We start from the raw sequence: 20,066 nt of genomic DNA on the forward strand, positions 1-20,066 counted from the left end.
CCGCTCAAGCCATCAACACGAGCCTGTCCGCCCAAATTAAGGCAACACCTGCCCCCTGTGGTGCATACTCTACAGTATGTCTTTCCTTGTTGACCATCTACTGCCCATGGACACACACACTTAGCAAGGACTATCAGTCATTGAGGTTGTCAGGGGCTTTTTGGAGAGGACAGCAGATTTAATAGTAACTCACCCTGTTGCCAGACATCATCCCCATCATCCCAGCTGATTTAATAGTAACTCACTCTGTTGCCAGACATCATCCCCATCATCCCAGGTGATTAAATAGTAACTCACCCTGTTGCCAGACATCATCCCTATCATCCCGGGTGATTTAATAGTAACTCACCCTGTTGCTAGATATCATCCCCATCATCCCAGGTGATTTAATAGTAACTCACCCTGTTGCCAGATAATATCCCCATCATCCCAGGTGATTTAATAGTAACTCACCCTGTTGCCAGATATCATTCCCATCATCCCAGCTGATTTCTCACCGAAGCCTGTAGCCATTTGAGAGACCAGCTGACCCTGGGGGAGAGAGGAGGACAGTCATTCATTCATTATCACCACGGTGTGGAAGTTCTTCACTGGTGACCACAGACTCCGAATGAAGAGAATAGGTGCAGTGACCTCCCCATCAATTGGACAGGTACAATGAGAAGAGGGATAGAAAAGGTTTGGAAGCTCTGAGCTATCCCTACAAGCCCCCAAGTCTCTTTATGTTACTTACTTGACGTTTTGGGGTGAAAATGATTTCAGGTACAGCAAGCACATTCGTCCAAAAAGCTAAACAAAATACAAAATGGCTGTATTTTTTCCAAAACCAACCCTCTCAGTCAGTTTACTAACAAGTGTAGGGAGGAAAAGCACTTTTGACCAGAAATTAAGGTTACAGACTGCACCAGTGAAGTGTCGGGCTGGGGGGACAGACAGACCAACTCACCCCAGGGTGTGAGGGCTGGCCGGGGGATCCTGGCTCACCAGGGTTCCCTGGGACTCCTGGTTCCCCGTCGATGCCAGCTGGGCCCTGTAAACCCTGGATTTTAGGAAACATATGCAAATACATGAGTGACAGTATTGAATGTCACTACTACAGAGATGATTCGACATGTCTAGCAGATTCAACATATAAAGGTATTGAAGAGCAGTGAGTTAGCTCAGGATAGTTTATTAGTCCTAGGTCACATTGAATCGCAGTATTGTAACACGCTTCTCTAGATGTAAATGTCATTGTGTTAGACATACCTTTCTGCCCTTGAAACCAGTGTATCCTCTGTTCCCCTGAGCTCCGGGAGGACCCTGAAACATTGACACAGATAACAAGAAAACATGATCACTTCACAGACTGCACCAGTGGATTACAGGCAACATTCGCCCTGAGCTAAAGGGTAGAGCTGCCGCTTTCAAGGTGCGGGACTCTAACCCGGAAGCTTACAAGAAATCCCGCTATGCCCTGCGACGAACCATCAAACAGGCAAAGCGTCAATACAGGGCTAAGATTGAATCATACTACACTGGCTCCAACGCTCGTCGGATGTGGCAGGGCTTGCAAACTATTACAGACTACAAAGGGAAGCACAGCCGAGAGCTGCCCAGTGACACGACCCTACCAGACGAGCTAAATCACTTCTATGCTCGCTTCGAGGCAAGCAACACTGAGGCATGCATGAGAGCATCAGCTGTTCCGGATGACTGTGTGATCACGCTCTCCGTAGCCGACGTGAGTAAGACCTTTAAACAGGTCAACATTCACAAGGCTGCGGGGCCAGATGGATTACCAGGACGTGTGCTCCGGGCATGTGCTGACCAACTGGCAGGTGTCTTCACTGACATTTTCAACATATCCCTGATTGAGTCTGTAATACCAACATGCTTCAAGCAGACCACCATAGTCCCTGTGCCCAAGAACACAAAGGCAACCTGCCTAAATGACTACAGACCCGTAGCACTCACGTCCGTAGCCATGAAGTGCTTTGAAAGGCTGGTAATGGCTCACATCAACACCATTATCCCAGAAACCCTAGACCCACTCCAATTTGCATACCGCCCAAACAGATCCACAGATGATGCAATCTCTATTGCACTCCACACTGCCCTTTCCCACCTGGACAAAAGGAACACCTACTGTATGTGAGAATGCTATTCATTGACTACAGCTCAGCGTTCAACACCATAGTACCCTCAAAGCTCATCACTAAGCTAAGGAACCTGGGACTAAACACCTCCCTCTGCAACTGGATCCTGGACTTCCTGAAGGGCCGCCCCCAGGTGGTGAGGGTAGGTAACAACACATCTGCCACGCTGATCCTCAACACTGGAGCTCCCCAGGGGTGCGTGCTCAGTCCCCTCCTGTACTCCCTGTTCACCCACGACTGCATGGCCAGGCACGACTCCAACACCATCATTAAGTTTGCTGATGACACAACAGTGGTAGGCCTGATCACCGACAACAACGAGACAGCCTATAGGGAGGAGGTCAGAGACCTGGCCGGGTGGTGCCAGAATAACAACCTATCCCTCAATGTAACCAAGACTAAGGAGATGATTGTGGACTACAGGAAAAGGAGCACCGAGCACATCCCCATTCTCATCGACGGGGCTGTAGTGGAGCAGGTTGAGAACTTCAAATTCCTTGGTGTCCACATCAACAACAAATTAGAATGGTCCAAACACACCAAGACAGTCGTGAAGAGGGCACGACAAAGCCTATTCCCCCTCAGGAAACTAAAAAGATTTGGCATGGGTCCTGAGATCCTCAAAAGGTTCTACAGCTGCAACATCAAGAGCATCCTGACCGGTTACATCACAGCCTGGTACGGTAATTGCTCGGCCTCCGACCGCAAGGCACTTCAGAGGGTAGTGCGTACGGCCCAGTACATCACTGGGGCAAAGCTGCCTGCCATCCAGGACCTCTACACTAGGCGGTGTCAGAGGAAGGCCCTGAAAATTGTCAAAGACCCCAGCCACCCCAGTCATAGACTGTTCTTTCTACTACCGCATGGCAAGCGGTACCGGAGTGCCAAGTCTAGGACAAAAAGGCTTCTCAACAGTTTTTATCCCCAAGCCATAAGACTCCTGAACAGGTAACCAAATAGTTGCCCGGACTATTTGCACAAAAGAAATGTCTACAGAGTGCTCACCATTGGTCCGGGTTGACCTACTGGCCCCACGACCTGGAAACAAAAAACAAACAAAAACAGTTGTTCCACTATAAAAGTGACAGCATGATGTTTTTGATAACAGTTGTCAGAATAGGTGTCAAAAGTCACATGAATTGTTGATTAACAGATGCACTGTCTCTGAGATGTATGAACACAGACTTACATAAGGGATATCACCAGGTTCGCCTTTCTGACCCTGGAAATCAAATGCATCAAATAACAAGGTGACAATCAGCTCAGCTATTCAGGTAGCCTGGTTCCAGATCTGTTTGTGTTCTTACCAACCCCATTGCTCATGGTCAAGCCAAATATGACAATGAGTTGGCATGACAACACAAACAGACTGGCACTCGGGCTAATATTCAGGAGTGTGTCCAAGTAAAAATTGGAAAACCGAAAATTGAGAATATCTTTTATCGTTACTCACCTTGAACGCCATCATTTCTTTGATGAAGGGAAAGGAAGAAATCAGATTTTAATGTAGATCTTTCATCCTTAATTTGACGTGTGATCTTCAATGACTTGATACTGTGTTATATGTTGAAACACTATGAAATCTAGTATGTTTTCCCCTCTTATCATCAGTCAGTGAGACACCTCCAGGGAATCCAAACTTAATCGCTACGTTTCACACTTGGATTTCCATGCAATACCTTGCAGTCACAGTCCGTCTGAGGTAATGATGTATGTATGTATGTATGTATGTATGTATGTATGTATGTATGTATGTATGTATGTATGTATGTATGTATGTATGTATGTATGTATGTATGTATGTATGTATGTATGTATGTATGTATATATACATGTATATGTATATACATATGTATATATATATATATACACATATACATATACATATACACACATATATATAATTTATCTCACCTATCCTCCTGTTAGCGCTGGAGAAGCTGTCACACACGGGGCAGCACTCTCCCTCAGGGATGGTCACCTTCTCACAGTTCCCCACCATCTCACACTGCACCTCCTCACAGATGGTGGTTCCACTGTCACAGACACACACCCTGCACGGCTCTGGGGTCCACATGTCGTTGTGGGCGTACACCTGCCCGTTGTTCCTGCAGGTCTCATCCTTCTTCTCCTCTACAGAGTCATGGAGATTGAAGAACAGAACATGAATCAGACGTAGGTCCTATTAGAAAATACTGAGAGAACTGAGAGGATGTTGTGAGACTGTAATTAGAATGTTGTAAGAAATGTAACAACACCATTCCATCATGACCATGAGGAATAATTATCTTAGCGGGCACTTGAAACTGTAAAACATGGATCAATGTAATGTGGTGAGAATGTAGTCACCTGTTTTGATCTTTGGTAGCAGATTATCCCAGGTGGTAACCTGCTGGCCCTGGGTACCTGAGGCCTCAGAACACACAGGGCAACATTCTCCCTCAGGGGTGCTGGTTTCCTTACAGTCTAGGTCTTCACATCGGACGTCCTCACAGGTAATAGTCCCCAGGTCACACACACAGATTTTACATGGCTCCGGGTTCCAAATCTCGTTGTTGCTGTAGACTTTGCCGTTTTCGGCACAGCTGTCTTCGTGCCCTGCCAGAGCAAGTAAACAGCATTTACACACGTATCTTTACATGTTATGTCCTCAACCCATATGAGGTAAGAGGTAGAGTAACCCCCTACAATAACACTAGGAAACAACACCACCATGTTTCTGGGATTTTCAGAGATGACAAAAAGCTTGAATGACCATTTCTGGCCAATAGAATCAATTGGTTGTTTAGGAGGCCTGATTAGGGATGGGAGTTTTTAATGACCATGTGATCTGATGAGTGTCCATGTGACTAAATTATTAGTATTGTAAATTGTGTGTTTCTTCTATGGCCACTAGGTGGCAGACACGTTTACTGTAATGTGGACAATGTGGTGTTGGTGTCATTGTGTTTAAGTACACGTCCGAAATTCTGTTAAATCAAGTATAGCTCACTTGCCACAAACTCGCCAATGCGTGAAGCGTTCAGTTTAGGGTTTTTATGAAGAATGTAACACATTAACACCGTCTCAGATTGTCCCCAGGATAGAATGTCCTGACCTACTCTTTATGTATCTTGGTGCAGCAGCTCCACACAACTATCATTTTCAGTGAAGCTGCTCATTGTCAAAATGTGAAGTTAAATGTTATGAACCTTGGAAGAAGCTCATACCAAGGATGTAGTTGCGTAGGGCGATTGCTCACCATAAGAGCAATTTCACAATTTTCTATGACAAAATAGGAAGTTCGTCATTAGAAATCATTACGTTACTTAGCAAAATTAGCAAAATTACGTTACTTAGCAAAATCTCCCCACTTGTCATTTGAAGTTGTAAATTCTAGGCCTACATCTAAATATAGTAAGACATAAGTCCTGAGTAAGACAGTGAAAAAATCTGACTTTCCATTCAGGTTCTGGGCTTGATGTTATTTTTGTACCTTTATAAATAGGTGCCTACATTGCTCTTCCCACTTCAATGAGATCCCTAAGACTAAAGTTCACTGACGATAAGAGGAAGATGTTATACAGCACGGTCGATGGCACAGAACAGAAGCTCTTTTCACAATTCATCTGGGAATCTGGGAAACATCGCTCCAATACAGATGCTGCCAGGAAGCAAGAAACAACCCAAGCATTTCTTGGTGGCATTATCTAGGCGGGGTCGTGTCTGTTGGAAACAAAGGGAGTGAAACTAGGAGAAACACTGACCACCTGCTGCAGTACTATATGTAGTATCATTGCGGAATCTCACTTTTATAAACTTAGCCAGTTTTATATGAAAAACGTAACTTCTAAGTACTCATTATGTGGGCGAGCGTCTCCCCAAGAGAGAAGCTACTTTTCAAAAGCGGGAGTTATTTCAGGGAAAACCACAACGGCCTGTATTATAGGTTATGCTTAGCATGTGCCTGTGGCTGAGCTGTATTTCTGACCCAGCCATGAGAGGCCACACCCAGCTAACTCCACAGCCATGGAATCTAAACGCTTCATCATATGGACCAACTCCCATTTACAAAATGTTATAACATTATTAAGTCAGCTGTACCCCAGTGAATAGTGTAAATTAATCAATAATATGTATATTGACTTCACCAACCAGGGTGTTATTATTAAATCCATTATGTTCAGAGTTTTGATCACTATAAAAGTGAGGCCTGTGCTTACTGTAAATTGAATCCATTTGTGGTTTGCACATGGACCATAACACCGTTCCTCTTGAGTTAATTATCCAATATGGCCGCCTGCTATAATTTCCCACTACATACTGACTTTTATGACACTGTGCTGCTCAGCTGTGAAGTCAGGTGAAAGTGATCTTGGTGTTATATTATCAAGCACTATCACACATTGTCCAATAGTATACTGTTTTACAGCTAAAGAACACGGGGGAACATTTTGGAAAGTATGGTTTTCTTGTCTTTTTCAATGTAGCATAGAGCTGCTCAAACAACACACCACAGGAGGTTGGTGGCTCCTTAATTGGGGAGGACGGGCTCGTTGTAATGACTGGAGCGGAATAAGTGGAACGGTATCAAATACATCAACACATGGTTTCCAGGTGTTTGATGCCATTCCATTTGCTCCGTTCCAGACATTATTATGAGCCGTTCTCCCCTCAGCAGCACCCTTACTACACAATACCTGTGACTTTTTACAATAACACGTTTTCTATAGCAACATGGTCCTAAACCCCCGAACAGCAAGTGTGACCTACTGGGTTTGAACTCAGGTTGCCTGCCTGCAACAAGTCTGCTTTCACCCGCTGAGCTAAAGCCTAGGCTTCAGCTTGGGGAGCTAACACCAGTCATCAGGGCCTTATCTACCTATCGGATAGGATTAAATACATGATATACAATGAATAGAACAGACAAATGATTGACTTGAATAGGGACTCCCGTTCTATTAGTTCTGTTTCTATGCATTTCATCTTATCCGATAGATGAAATCCAGACAGATAACTTTTGAAAAACTGGGCCCAGGTGGCAGGCAAGGTTAGGCCTACTTATCACTTGATTGACCCACCACTACACAAGCAGATACAAAAGTGGCAAGGAAAAGATTCCTTTGGAGAAACCAGACTCAATAATATGTTTTGATCACCGCATCAGTAACTTACATTCTTCGCTGTTAAAAGACAGTATCCTCATAAAGTGATATGGGCTTCGTGGATGCCGACAGTATGAAGCATATTCATACCCAGCATGCATCATTTCACTGGGTGTGTCCGGTCGCTCTCTGGCAAACCCCTGACCAAAATCAGTGGCCTATTTTGGTCCGTCCCCACATCATTATGGCCATGCCGCTCTACAACCCTTCATTCTGCCTCAGCCTTGCACTGAAATAGCCCTGCCAGCCAGTCAGCAAGCCAGCCTGTCATGCACACAACACCACTTTACCACGTAGTCTGTCTAAGAGGGATGTATTTTTGCTGAATGCAAAAATTGTTTCCGTTATTGTAATAAGAATTTGTTCCTAACTGACATGCCTTGTAAAAACGAAGTAAAAATATGGATTCTATCCATGTATGTATGTTTGTATCCAGACATCATTTCTGAGAGAACCTATCCCATTAGTTTTATTTGAACACTTTATTTACTGTCTTGTAAAAAGCTACAATATGAACAATGAGAAAATAGCATCCATTAAAAGTGTTTGTTTTATTTTCCGTTTTTTGAGGTGTGATGTTGAGTGCAAGGCCAACGTGGTCCAGAGACAGGGTGGCCTGTAAACTGGACCAAACCTGCTGTGGGTGAGAGGTATGATGGTACTTATAAAACAAACCCCTTCCTACAGTAAAAAAAAAGACACATTTTAGTACTTTATATTTCATTGTGAGAAAATAATTGTGATATTGAGGCCTGTAAACAAAAACACAAACTTAAAATGAAAAATAATGAAAAATAAAAGAAAGGAAATAGAAAGACAGAAAAGGAAATATGAACATTGCTTATACAGCACCTATAGATGTTCAATATGGCCCATTAAAGTTTAAAACGCATAAAAGTGTTGCATCCACTCATTGATATGCTTGATCTATCCTGAGAAGGGTTGCAACAGTAGGGTATATTACTGTAAACTTTCGAGTACTTTACCAGTAAACTAACAGAAGTTTGGTAACTTTCAAGGAATGTATGGAATCTTATCAGATGACATCTAAGGGCCTTTTGGGTACTTCAGATTATCACAGGTGTTTGTAATTATATCTGTCCCTCTGTGTGGCTTATCACATGTAAAATATATATATATATGTCTAATAAGAAGATTTTTAAAATAATAAAATGGAATGACAAAACTGTAAAACATTATCCGAAATATAAACCATCATCTTAGTGAATACCATTTGTGTTAATGAGGGTTATTCCAGCATGAAATATTATTTATATATTTTTAGACACTTTTATTTTACTACGTCAATATGTCTTTGTTGTAAATGTTTTGTGGCCAAACTGGTGGCAGTTGTGAAAAAATACAATAGTTGGAAGAGTTGCAGAGTTAATGCCATTGTTGGTTAGAGGATTGTTTCATTAATTATGCTCTTTCTCTTGAACCATATGGTCTATCCACTAGAAACTCATGGATAATATGGACACAGATATAAAAAAATGAAGACTATATATGAATATATATATTTTGTATTATTCAAGTTTAAATCACCAAAGTTACCATAGATTGCCATAGATCACTGAAGATTCCAGTAACTTTGTTATATTACGGGTAGCTTTGCAACCCTAATCCTTTGTTCCCAGAGGGACTTTTTCAAAATGTGTTCCCTGTAGACTCAAGATCTCCATGGAAAAAAGTAATTCCTGTACTCTGCTGCAGTTCTGTGGAACGGGTTACCAAGCTGCCTGAAAACTCTGTCTTCAGAGAATAGCTTTAAGGTGTCACTTCGGAGAAATAGTATGTCGGTGTGATTAGAGGTATTCTTTGATGAGGCGACTCCTAAACGGGCACCTCTGTGCTGTTGATAAGGTTGATATAGTAGTAATTGATTATACTGTTGTTTTTAAATTGCATTGTGTGTGATGTGTCAATCTTGACCACCTGCCATCTACCTGCCGAAGAGGACCACAATAGTCCGCCACAGTGGACGCATCATAATACCCATAAAAACATGTTTTTCCCCCATTCATTTTTCACATTGTGAATTCTACAAAAAATTCTAATGAATTGTGTGTTTGGTGTAGGCTTAGATTGGCATGACGTTTTCATAGCCATGTAATTCTCTCTTGGACAAGGTGAGTTTTATCAATTATTCACTTCAATTTACTCAAAAAATTGTTTTAATGCTAATTATTTATGAAAGTTACCTTGTCCGAGAGAGATTTGCACAGCATAGCAAAACGTCACGCCAGGGTAAGTCTACACCAAACACAGACCAGGCTATCAAAATGTCATGCCAGGGTAAGTCTACACCAAACACAGACCAGGCTATCATGCTATATGAAGTAGTTCTAAAATCCCAGATGGAAAAAAAAGGGTGAGAAAACGATTGGAAAACGATTGGAACCATTTCCGGGTTTTCTGGCTGTGTTTTTATCTTCAACAATGTTTATGTCTGTAATGTTGTCTGCGCCTGGCGCAACCTACTACTTCTAATTATTAAATAAATTAAATCAATCAGTAAAAAATGTAGAACAAAAAGTTAAACACATAAGCAATTCATATCACTCAGTACAAGCAATAGCAATCAACACAATCATCCGTCAGTCAGACCATAAGTCATGCAGTGCAGCACCGTCCACTCACCTAGCTTGACATCCTGGCTGGTCACTGTCAATACCAGAACCAGAGATATAGCCAGACATAGAATAATCCTGGAGAGCACAGAGGTGGCCATGTCTGCACCTGAGACAGGCACCTTCCCAACACACGTACAGGGCAGAGAGGAAGACGAGAGGAGAGGAGGATGAGAGAGCTAGGCTAGCGTTGCAGTGCACAGTACCATCCAGTAATATCCAAGTAGCCTTGAGAAGAGAAAAGAACTGCCTGAACTAGACCAGAGAAACTGTCTCTCTCTCGCTCTCTCTCGCTCTACTTCTCTCTCTCCCGCCACCTCACTCTCTCTCTACTTCTCTCTCTCTCACGCCTCTCTCTCACTCCCTCTTTTAAAGGGTTGTCTAACCTCTAATTGTCTTCCTTTTTTCCTGTGCTCTCAGTCTCAGACAGCCAGCGTTAAGCAGATTACTGAAAAAATAGAATCAGTTACTGATTACAGATGACATTACAATAACAGTAAAAGGCCCTATATATTGTATGTCATATGTGTCATCCAAGAGCTTGTAAAAGAGCTGCCTTGACGAATCAAAAATGTATTTTGGACACAAAAATCCTGATGAATGTCTGTATTACAGTTTTTTCCAACTGCTTACACACAAAATCTTTTCATGTCACACGATTTTTGAAACCTCTCACTCAAAGTGCAAAACTACACACCAAATATCCAAAACCATAAGCTATTTCTCAGCCTTTGACTCAGTTGTCAATTGCATAAAATACTTTTTTCAAAACACTACACTAGGAATACCTGGGATAGGATAAAGTAATCCTTCTAACCCCCCCCCTTAAAAGATTTAGATGCACTATTGTAAAGTGGTTGTTCCACTGGATATTATAAGGTGAATGCACCAATTTGTAAGTCGCTCTGGATAAGAGCATCTGCTAAATGACTAAAATGTAAATGTAAAATGTACTACACACAATTCTCTACCTAAAACACAAAAATCTAACAGGAAGTGACTTGCTTTCCTTTTCCAAACACAACCAATCAAAATGCTACACTTATTCACCAGGTCACACACACACTCCTCACATGTGCAAACACTAATTGCTTAACTGATCACTAACCAATCACTGCTTTACTGTAGTATAGGCCTATAAATAGGTCAAAGGTCAGCTTACCTGTTTTGAACAATGGATGCCAACAATGGACAGAGAGCAAGAGGAGTAGGAGGGAGAGGCAGGGGACAACAACGAGGACAAATTCAAAGACGAAGAGCTGTAGGAGTAGGAGGAAGAGGAAGAGGAGGACGAGGGCAAAGGCAAAGAAAAGAAGAGAAGGAAGGAGCGCCATCTTTGATGAGATTAGGGCAACACTTGTTGATCATGTGATCAACCACAGTTTGACCATGAGAGAGGCTGGACTGAGAGTCCAGCCCAACTTGAGTCGATTTACAGTGGCGTCCATAATTCGAACCTTCAGAAATGAGAACAGGTATGCAACTATCTAATGACTATTTTAGCATTACAGTAATGTACTGTAAAATACGTATGACTGCATAGTATTGCATAAACATTTGTAACTCTAAGCCATCCATTTACTGCACTGCATTGAATTGAATGAATGAGGTTGGTTATCATGCTGTACTACCCTTTTTTGTACATTGTTTACAGTTCCTATACTGAACACATACTGTTTGAATTCTGTACAGAGTGGAAAGGCAAAGACATCATGGAGGACGAGGACGCTTGTTTACAGATGTACAAGAGACTGCAATCATAAATATGGTTTTGGCCAACAATGCAATTAGGATTCGAGAGATAAAAGCATATCTTGAATAATGACACCATATTTAACAACATCAATGCTGTAAGCCTGTCGACCATACAACACATCCTCCAACGGCACCGAGTGACGATGAAACAACTTTACAAGGAGCCATTTGAGAGAAACTCTGACAGTCAAGAATATGTGACATGACTTTGTAGAGGTATGTATGCAACACTACTTCCAGTACTTCAGACATACCATATTTACTCATCTGTATATCCTTTTGTCTGTTACAGAGTATTGGAGCTGGATGCCCATGTAATTCGCCATGAATTTATTTATGTGGATGAGGTTGGCTTCAACCTCACCAAAACCAGGCGCCGTGGAAGAAATGTAATAGGACAGAGAGCAATTACCAATGTCCCTGGACAGCGTGGGGGTAATAACTATGTGTGCTGCCATCACTCAAAACGGGGTCCTCCATCATAATGCCACACCGGCCATATGCTCCCTTTTCTGGATGCAATTTACACAATGCTTGTCCCTGATCCAGATCAGGAGCCTGCTAGATTTGTGGTTTTATGGGACAATGTTAGTTTTCACCGGGCTGTTCTGGTCCAAAACTGGTTTGCCACCCATCCACAATTTGTAGTTTGTACCTACCCCCATATTCACCTTTTCTAAATCCCATAGAGGAATTCTTCTCAGCCTGGCGCTGGAAAGTGTATGATCGCCAACCCTATGCCCGCATGCCGCTTCTCCAGGCAATGGCGGACGCATGTGGGGACATAGAGGTTGCCTCTGTCCAAGGTTGGATACGCCATGCTAGGAGATACTTCCCTCCATGTTTGGCAAGAGAAACCGTATCTTGTGATGTGGACGAAGTATTGTGGCCAGACCCAGCCCGGAGAAGAGATGAAGCGTAGCTTAGCACTGGTGACTGCCCCCCCCCCCCACCACCAATTCCTGGACTGCCCCCCGGGACCCACACACACAATTGTGTTCTTTACTGTATTCTAAAGAATATACTTTTGGTTTACATATGTTTATGGTTTTGTTGTATGCTACTGTATACAACAGTAATGTTTGGCCTAATAAATATTTTCTGTTTCTACATTGCATTGGTGTTTACAGTGTACTTGTTACCCCTCTCAGCAGATTACTTTCACTGTAGAACATTGTATTGAAATGTAGATATAAGCCTATGAAAGACCAAAGAGCTTTAGATTTAGAACAACAGTGTTTACATGGTATATCCAAAAATGTACTATTATGAAAGCAGTGTTTGCCATTTGATGCAAATGCTTCATTCTGACATGTGTTTATGGCATTTTGAATGCAGTGTTGCATTTTGTGTGTGCAGTTTTGGGAATTGTGTGTAGAGTTTTGAAAAAAGGAGACAGTTTTGAAAACGTGTGTAAGCAGTTGGAAAAAACTGTAAAATGAGGAGGGTAGGATATTAAAATGATTACACAAAACCTGGCGCGCCAAACAAATCAAAACACCAGCAAACACACCAGAGGGACGTAATGTATTCTAAGATGTCAAGGCAGCCATTTTGCAGCAGAAGGCTTGGAAACGCTCACCAGCTCCACAAAAAAGGCTCCCCAGTAGTTTCTCTGGATTTACTTGAAATTGTGAAGACATTCACAGAAGTTTATTCATTCAATGTCCCCGTATGGTCATTTGCACATATGTGTCTTGTCTTATCTCTATAATAGCCTACCTGGGTAGTCATTCTGACCTTTAGAAGGACGTTCTATTCCTGGTCAGTGTTAATGGACCAATGTGAATACAGACATAGTTTACACTGTGGAAACCACACCCATTTCCCACTTTTTTAAAAGTCTCAAAATGACGTTTAATTTGAGGCAAACAGCTAAATTACAAGGAAGGCAAGGTCATAACATACCATATCCTGTATGATCTTTGGGTGGGGAAAGCCTTGGTCTAGAAGTATTAAACTCCCTGTAACATGTAGACTAGTCTATTATTGGTCCCAGACACAACCACAAGAAAAGTACATTTGAACATAGACACCACAAAGACCACCACTCTTCTTGCTATTTGTCACAACACAGGAACCAGATGTTTCACATGCTACTCTGGTATTTGTTTCATTAGTCCATTGTTGATATAGTCCCGAGTGGCACAGCGTTCTAAGGCACTGCATCTCAGTGCTTGAGGTGTCAGTACTGACACCCTGGTTCGAATCCAAGCTGTATCACGACCGGCCGTGATTGGGAGTCCCATAGGACGGCGCACAATTGGCCTACATCGTCCAGGTTTGGCCGGTGTAGGCCGTCATTGTAAATAAGAATTTGTTCTTAACTGACTATCCTAGTTAAATAAAAAAATGCATGTCAGCAATCAAGTTTTCAAGATATATAACTTTCATGTGACGCTGAATGTATCATACCGGCTGTATTTCTGTATTATGAAGGTTACATATCTTGAAAACTTGATTGCTGACATGCAAAACATTTGGGACTATATCAACAACATTTGGGACCATACCAATAGATAGCTTTTGGGTGGAGTTTTCCTTTAAGGTGTGTAACCCTGATCCATTTAAATGTGATCAGATTCCCTAACCAGCTACTATTAAACTATTGCTACCTTACTTCCACTGACATCTCTTTTCAGCACTCAGGGCAGAATTATTGATAGACATCTAGGGCCTCAAAGACAGAGTAGCACAGGAAGTACTGCATAACCCATTGGTGAGCTCACTGGTCACATGACAGGAAGAATAAAGGCAGCTACCTGTCCAATCACGTTATGGGACAGCTTGTCCCCATATCCCCTTACATGGTGTCTCCATTATTCATTAGCCCTGAGCCCTGAGCTGCACAGCTGAATGACTCTACTTGTTTGAGAGACATCTATTCAGATCAACTGTCCACCTGTGCAGAACTTCCCAATGTGAACTCACCAAAGAGAAGAAAAAGAGAAGAATAAACTTCTTTAATACTGTAAACTAAAGGATTTGCCTGGACAGCGGACACTTACAGTATACCTGTTACTGCCGTGCATGTCCAGCAGTGACTCCTGCACCCGTCTGCTGTTTCTTGGTCACCGGAATGTTCGCTGCGGCGACTAAGAACTTTGTGAAGCAGGTGGGAGACACAGGTCGGTTGATCCCCGTACCGAGCCTGAGTGAAGCTGACCGCTACCAACCCCTCAGCCTGGTCACCAGGAAGAGGAAGAGACACTTCTGGAAGAAAACCAAGTATGCCTCAACCCCCCTTCTCCCTGAAAGACATCCTGGTGGGGGAGAAGGAGATCACAGCAGGTAGAGTCCAGTGAGAGGAGGAATGCATGTTCATCAGCAGCTATTAACGCCTATGTCATTCATTATAGTGCATTATGAATAGCTTATAAGGCATTATAATGAGTTTAATGCATTATAACTGTCTCTCTCTTTGACCAAGTAAAGCATGACGTCATGTGTTTTCTGCAGATGTAAAGCTAGTCAGATGCCTTAACAATGCTTTTTATTCCATTCAAACAGGGGTGTCGTCGTACCAGCTCCTGAACTATGAGGACAAGTCTGACGTGGCCCTGAACGGCAGATTAGGGAACCACCTGATGAACGACGTGGGGTTCAACATCAGTGGTTCAGACTCTGTGGCCGTCAAAGCCTCCTTTGGGATCGTCACCAAACACGAGGTGGAGGTCCCAACTCTACTCAGGGAACTCAACTCCAGGTACACTGCAGGTGGTGGAAAATAGCTTTGATTTTATTCTATTGACTTCTTGTTTCTGATAAGATATTACCAAGGGTCACAATGGTGATGACAAACAACTAATATGTCAGGTTAGTTAATATATAACTACGATGGGGCCTCCCGGGTGGCGCAGTGGTTCAAGGCACTGCATTGCAGAGCTAGCTGTGCCACCAAAGATTGTGGGTTTGAGTCCAGGCTCTGTCGCAGCTGGTCGTGAGCGTGAGGCCCATGGGGCGGTGCACAATTGGGTCAGGGAGTGTTTGGCCGGCAGGGATATCCTTGTCTCGTCACGCACTTGCGACTCCTGTCGTGGGCCGGGCGCAGTGCACGCTGACCAGGTGTACGGTGTTTCCTCCGACACATTGGTGCGGAGTAGCTTGGGACTATTGGTTCTGTTCAACATTCTCTACCTATACAGTAGTCTAAATACCTCAATTCATGTTAAGTTTAAAATAATACAAGATAAAAGTAGTTGGTTCAGGGTTCAGAACTTTAAAGCCAAAGCCAATTATCTCAGAATTCTCTTTTTGCAGATAGAACCAAGCTGTCGATATTCTAATGAGACCATGTTGGTTGTACATACTGTATATTACACCTGGACAGTAAAAGTCTTTCTGACACAGGTTTGTGTTCTGGTTTCTTTCCACTATAGGAAAGTGGATCTTGATCACTGTCTGATTCGTCAGTCCAAAGAAAGTGGGCGGAGTGTTCTCTGCGTTGTCATGGAGAGCATCCGTACGACGCGTCAGTGTTCTCTCACTGTCCACGCTGGCATGAGACGGACGACTATGAGGGTAAACGCACACCTACAGTACACACACAGTACACACACACATACAATATGCACACCTACACACCGTACACACACACCTACACACCGTACACACACCGTACACACACACCGTACACACACCGTACACACACAGTACACACACCGTACACACACGGTACACACACACATACAATACGCACACCTACACACAGTACACACACAGTACACACACAGTACACACACACATACAATACGCACGCCTACACACCGTACACACACAGTACACTTAAGGGTACACACACCTACAAACATCCAGTACACACACACAGTACACACACACAGTACACACACACACCTACACACACAGTACACACACACACCTACGCACAGACACACCATACACACAGACACAATACACACACCTACACATCACATACACACACACACACACACACTATACAGTACACACAGAAACACCTGACACTGTTAGCAGGTAATGGTTGAATGGATGAATGCCCTGTCTCACCTATCTGACTGGTGTTCTACAGTTTCAGATTGATGATGGTCGAAACCCCAAAGGTCGAGACAAGGCCATAGTGATCCCAGCTCACACCACCATCGCATTCAGCATCTTTGAACTGTTTGTTCGATTGGATGGACGACTTGGTGAGACAACCACAACAAACACACAGACACAATTACACTTGACCACCATCTCGGTCTGTCTGTCTGTCTGTCTGTCTGTCTGTCTGTCTGTCTGTCTGTCTGTCTGTCTGTCTGTCTGTCTCTCTCTCTCTCTCTCTCTCTCTCTCTCTCTGTGTTTCTCTCCCTCTGTCTCTCTCAATCTCACACACACACACACACACACACACACACACACACACACACACACACACACACACACACACACACACACACACACACACACACACACACACACACACACACACATTCACACACACTAATATAGTTCCCCTTCTCCTGATCAGATATCTGCGTAAGCCCTGAGTCGTCGGGCGGATTTGAGAAGGAGCTGATCAGAGAGCAGCTGGGTGGTTTCATTGGTCGATTCTCTATGGGACGGCTACGCAGGTTCCTGTCTGGGATTGTGTACGGAAACCCCTTCAGAGCAGGTGGGAACCTTCTTTCATCTCTTAACCTTTTACTGCAGTGGGCTGAATCAGGGTCACAGAGTGATTCTTGGTAGTCTTAAACAAATCTACTTTGAAACAAAAGTATACACCTCACACACATGGTTATGGGCTTAATAAAAGAAGACACCTGTACCATGTCAGATATAGAGTTGAAATGCATCCCAAAATTACACTTTAAATACATCATAGAAGACTGAAATATAACAAAACTGTTTGACATATACGAAACACGGGATTTTCTGTGTTTAAAAAAAACAAAACATGTTTATAAATTATGAAATTATGAAAAATATGAATGAGGCCACTAGGTCATTTGACTGCAGGAAAGGGCTACCCCCCCCTTCTTATCATACAGAAAATCAAAAGGACTAGAACAATCAGATCTAATCATACCAGTATAATGCTGTTTAATCTTAAGGATCCCTCCCTTTTATTCAATTTTCGCCTAAAAACGACATACCCAAATCTAACAGCCTGTAGCTCAGGACCTGAAGCAAGGATACACATATTCTTGATACCATTTGAAAGGAAACACTTTGAAGTTTGTGGAAATGTGAAATTAATGTAGGAGAATATAACACATTAGATCTGGTAAAAGATAATACAAAGAAAAGAGCATGCATTTTTTTGTAATTTCTTTGTACCATCATCTTTGAAATGCAAGAGAAAGGCCATAATGTACTATTTCAGCCCAGGCAATATATAGATTTTGGCCACTAGATGGCAGCAGTGTATGTGCAAAGTTCAAATCAAATCAAATGTTATTGGTCCCATACACATGGTTAGCAGATGTTAATGCGAGTGTAGCGAAATGCTTCTGCTTCTAGTTCCGACCATACAGTAATATCTAACAAGTAATCTAACAATTTCACAACAACTACCTTATACACACAAGTGTAAAGGAATGAATACGAATATGTACATATAAATATATGGATGAGTGATGGCCGAACGGCATAGGCAAGATGCAGTAGATGGTATAGAGTACAGTATATGCATATGAGATGAGTAATGTAGGGTATGTAAACATTATATAAAGTGGCACAGGTCCCAGAGTAATCTAACCTTACCAGTATAATACTGTTTAAAGAACAATTATTAGCTCCATATTGTTGAGAAGAATATCCACACAGGGATCCTAATAAAATACCAATAAAGAGTATAAACATATATAAACACAAACCAGTGGAGGCTGGTGGGAGGAGCTATAGGAGGAGCGGGTCATTGTAATGGAATAAATGGAACGGAGTCACACGTGGTTTCCATATGTTTGATATGTGCCATTAATTCCATTCCAGCCATTACAATGAGGCCGTCCTCCTGTAGCTCCTCCCACCAGCCTCCACTGACACAAATGCTAGTAAAAGCACAGGGTAATGTAAAGATAATGAGTGAAAACAAAATAATCCCTGCACATTTTCCGATGTTCCAGTGACACTCTTATCCTCATCCTTCCTTTCCCCTACTCAAGACGACAGGACGTTTGAGGAGCTCACCCACACCCACTCAGACACCTACATGGACGACGTAGTGACAGACTACTCACGAAAAGGCAGCCAGCATGACGGACGTCTCCACCGCCTACCTGAGAGGGGACTCCCACTCCCGTGTCAACCTCCTCAACCACAACATCCCCAAGGGCCCCTGTGCCCTGTGTGGCCGGGGCCAGACACCGAGGGAGACGGTCTACGGCTGTCTGGAGTGCTCCTCCGGCGGGCACAAGTACGTCAGGCTACACGTGGTGCCCTGCTTCGACCTGTGGCACAAGACGCTCAGCTGAAGAGATGGACTCAGGAAGAGAGAGGGGAGAGAGAGAGGTCTGAGTTCATCCCTGATTAGGCATACAGTACCTAACTAATAGCTCTGTGCCATACTGACAGTCAGAAAACTGGGTCTGGCCTCTGTCTGTAGTACTGTATCTTATCTGGAGCTGCCCTCCCCTCCCCCTCAATGGATCCTCCCAAGTGACTCCTCCGTTAGTCTACATTAGTCTACTCTATTCCATCTCTATTCCAACTATTTCATCTACACTTGGCCTGTGTTCTTGTTCTTGTTCTGTGTGAAGCAGCTGCCAGAGTCACACAAGCACAACAGGAGTATGTGAATTATTCAGACGAGGTATTAAAAATGGACAAGAGGATCGTGTGAAGGAAAAAAGGTCATGAAGTTTCTGAGGCACGGTGCAGAAGAAAACACAGCCTCCTTGTTTTGGCCTCATTCTGCTGGTTTCAAAGTGTGTCATCAGGTCTTTTGGGTCATCACCTGACGTTTAATGTTTGTAGTGGGGTGTTTTGACCTCATCAGGTCAGTGGGACATTGTAATGGTGAAAAGATAGTGAAGAGGCTGAAAATCTACATTCATACTGCCATGGTTACATGACATGGATTCTCATTTGTTGTTATGTTTTAGTGACATTTCGTTTTATATGGCTGGATTATTGATTTTTAAATAAAGATTGAGGCTTTCTCTGTAGCATAGACTGTATCTCTGTAGACTCCTCACATGTACAGTACATGGATCTTTCTGATTGGACGCTAGAGGGCTCTGTAAACATATCCAACAACTGTGGTTCCTGACAAAAACCACAAGGTGTCGATAAAGACCAACTCCTAGTTTCTTCTCCAGCTACCACCACTCTATTACTGAACTTGCTTTAGCAAGTTGATTTATCAAGGTAGAAATTGGAGATGCCACAGCAGAGAACCGCTGGAGCTCAGTGGGATTATAGTATAGGTTTCACTG

The 20,066-nt window shown here is 43.0% G+C and overlaps 1 protein-coding gene and 1 pseudogene across 1 annotated transcript in view; one reads left to right on the forward strand and one right to left on the reverse strand.

The window, feature by feature from the left end:
* Positions 1-10,226, reverse strand: part of LOC106574883 (collagen alpha-2(V) chain) — a 44,831-nt gene extending 34,605 nt beyond the window's left edge. Inside the window, 9 exon segments of the mRNA XM_045711829.1 lie at positions 454-531; positions 947-1,039; positions 1,249-1,302; positions 3,144-3,176; positions 3,328-3,360; positions 3,592-3,608; positions 4,053-4,271; positions 4,488-4,736; positions 9,926-10,226. Coding sequence (XP_045567785.1) covers positions 454-531; positions 947-1,039; positions 1,249-1,302; positions 3,144-3,176; positions 3,328-3,360; positions 3,592-3,608; positions 4,053-4,271; positions 4,488-4,736; positions 9,926-10,016 — 867 coding nt within the window. The 5' untranslated portion in view covers positions 10,017-10,226.
* A 1,154-nt stretch (positions 10,227-11,380) lies between these two features.
* Positions 11,381-19,103, forward strand: LOC123732562 (pejvakin-like; annotated as a pseudogene).
* The last annotated feature ends 963 nt before the right edge of the window (positions 19,104-20,066 follow it).

This window comes from Salmo salar, unplaced genomic scaffold (genome assembly GCF_905237065.1).
Source record: "Salmo salar unplaced genomic scaffold, Ssal_v3.1, whole genome shotgun sequence".
In the NCBI taxonomy this organism is placed as follows: domain Eukaryota; kingdom Metazoa; phylum Chordata; class Actinopteri; order Salmoniformes; family Salmonidae; genus Salmo; species Salmo salar.